The sequence below is a fragment of the Myripristis murdjan genome, chromosome 6, assembly GCF_902150065.1.
Source record: "Myripristis murdjan chromosome 6, fMyrMur1.1, whole genome shotgun sequence".
In the NCBI taxonomy this organism is placed as follows: domain Eukaryota; kingdom Metazoa; phylum Chordata; class Actinopteri; order Holocentriformes; family Holocentridae; genus Myripristis; species Myripristis murdjan.
The window spans coordinates 14,641,726-14,643,531 of record NC_043985.1 but is presented as its reverse complement, the minus strand read 5'-3'; the positions used below and the strand labels follow the sequence as shown (position 1 = coordinate 14,643,531).

Below are 1,806 nucleotides of genomic sequence, written 5' to 3'. Positions count from 1 at the left end.
CTGACAGACATAAACAAGTTTTTAATCAGCAACAAACAAGCTGGCATATAGCTCATTTTAGGCAAAACAATATTGGATTATGTAAAACATGAGTGCAGAAAACTGGCTAGCATTGCATAGCATTCATTCCTCAGCAGCTGAATCAAAGTTCTATATATTAGCATTGAGATCAAACCTCCATTAACACTTAAAGCGTGTAGAAGAACTTTATGTTACAACCCTGACAAAGGCCAAAAGCTGAAACATTGTCTATCAATAAAATTATTCTTTATTCTGAAGTGTTGGTGGAGGTTTAATCTCTATAGACTTTCTAACTATTCCCTGCACCTTGGTAGTATGAGAAGTTATGCTGGACAAACCCTTCTCTGCTTCAGTGTTAGCATTATTGATACGGCTCTATCAAGACATATTAAATCTAAGGGGTCGTTGCATTTATTTTATCAAGGGAAGCGCAAGGGATCTTGAGGGGGCACACAGTTATCATAGAAGAGCTGGAAGGACTTGCCAACGTAAGTTTCCCTCTTCAGGAAGTCCTCCAGGTGCTGCACAGACATCTCCTGAACCTGGTCGTTCTCCTTGTCGTTGAGCCCGTGAGATGCATATGCAGGGAACTTGGAGCGCACATCATACGGTGCATTGTGGTCAAAGTCAATGCAACAGTAGGCCGACCACAGGTAGGTGGGGATACCCACGCGGTTCATGTTGTGGCGGCGGATCATGTGCCCTGAGGTTGTGACCCCGGTGACCACATAAGCGATGCCACGGCAGTAGTTGTTGAGGCGCCTGCGGATGGTGTGCTCGTGTCTTTTCCAGGCACCGATGTTGAATTCCCGGGCCTGAGGGACCACGTTAGTCAGGGTATAGGTGGCCGCCTTGTCGTCAGGGTGGGCCTGGTGCTCGTCTGGATTCAGTTGGCCACGTTCGAAGCTGATAGTCTCCGAGTAGTCGTCTAGAATGGCCTGAGCATCTGCAAAACTCTGATGAAGATCCTCCTGAGGAAAGTGCTGCATGTCCCTTGAGCCAGACACTATGGACAGCTGGCAGGAAGAATCAATTAAAACAATATTTCTGTCATATAATCACCAAATAGCCTTGACGGGCAAATGGCCTTTCAGTAACAATTTACTCTCTTAGATGTTTAGAAATTATGCTCTATGACATTCAAGGAGTGAAAAGAAGAAACCAGCAGCAGCTCCTACCTGTGGTTCGAACATCCAAGGCACATCAACCTTTTTGGACCCATCCGAGCGCTTGAAGGTGTACGCAGAATAAACAGGGATGCGGTCGACAGTGTCATACAGAGTGACAAAGCGTGGCTTTCCATTGTAGGACTGGCAGATTTTTTTGAACAACTTGTCCTGAAGCCCCTGAGGCGGTGTGCCCATGTATAGGAATTCTTTACACTCAGGTGAGAAGTTCACCTGCACCTCTGCCCTTGCCATCAGCATGACCAGTAGACAGATGAACACCCGATCTGTTCTATTGGAAACCATGGAGAGCAGTTGAATTAAACTTAGGTCTCTACAGTGTTTTTAATCCCTTGGAAGCTGTGTCTCTCTGTGCAGGGTTTTGCCTATGCTGTGCCTCATAGCAGCTCAGGTGTATTATGCAAATCTTATCTTTTTCTCATGTCAACGAGCTGGCCGAGGCAGGCACTGGGGATGTCCCGGTTGTGTAGTTATGGGCACATTTGCAAAGTTACAGGCCATCCTAGTACTATCCCAGCAAAATACAGAGATCTTAAACACTTGTATTGAATTTAAAGTGCATTTAACAGCAGTTTCAGAATGTACAATCATTTAATAC

At 45.5% G+C, this 1,806-nt stretch overlaps 1 protein-coding gene across 1 annotated transcript; it reads right to left on the bottom strand.

Annotated features, from left to right (window-relative positions):
* Positions 1-440: 440 nt before the first annotated feature.
* Positions 441-1,577, bottom strand: LOC115360490 (endonuclease domain-containing 1 protein-like). The gene is made up of 2 exons (XM_030053422.1): positions 1,200-1,577; positions 441-1,037 (listed from the first exon to the last, which is right to left on the bottom strand). Exons 1-2 carry the CDS (start codon positions 1,491-1,493, stop codon positions 441-443), a joined length of 891 nt encoding a protein of 296 aa, XP_029909282.1. The 5' UTR covers positions 1,494-1,577.
* Positions 1,578-1,806: the final 229 nt, after the last annotated feature.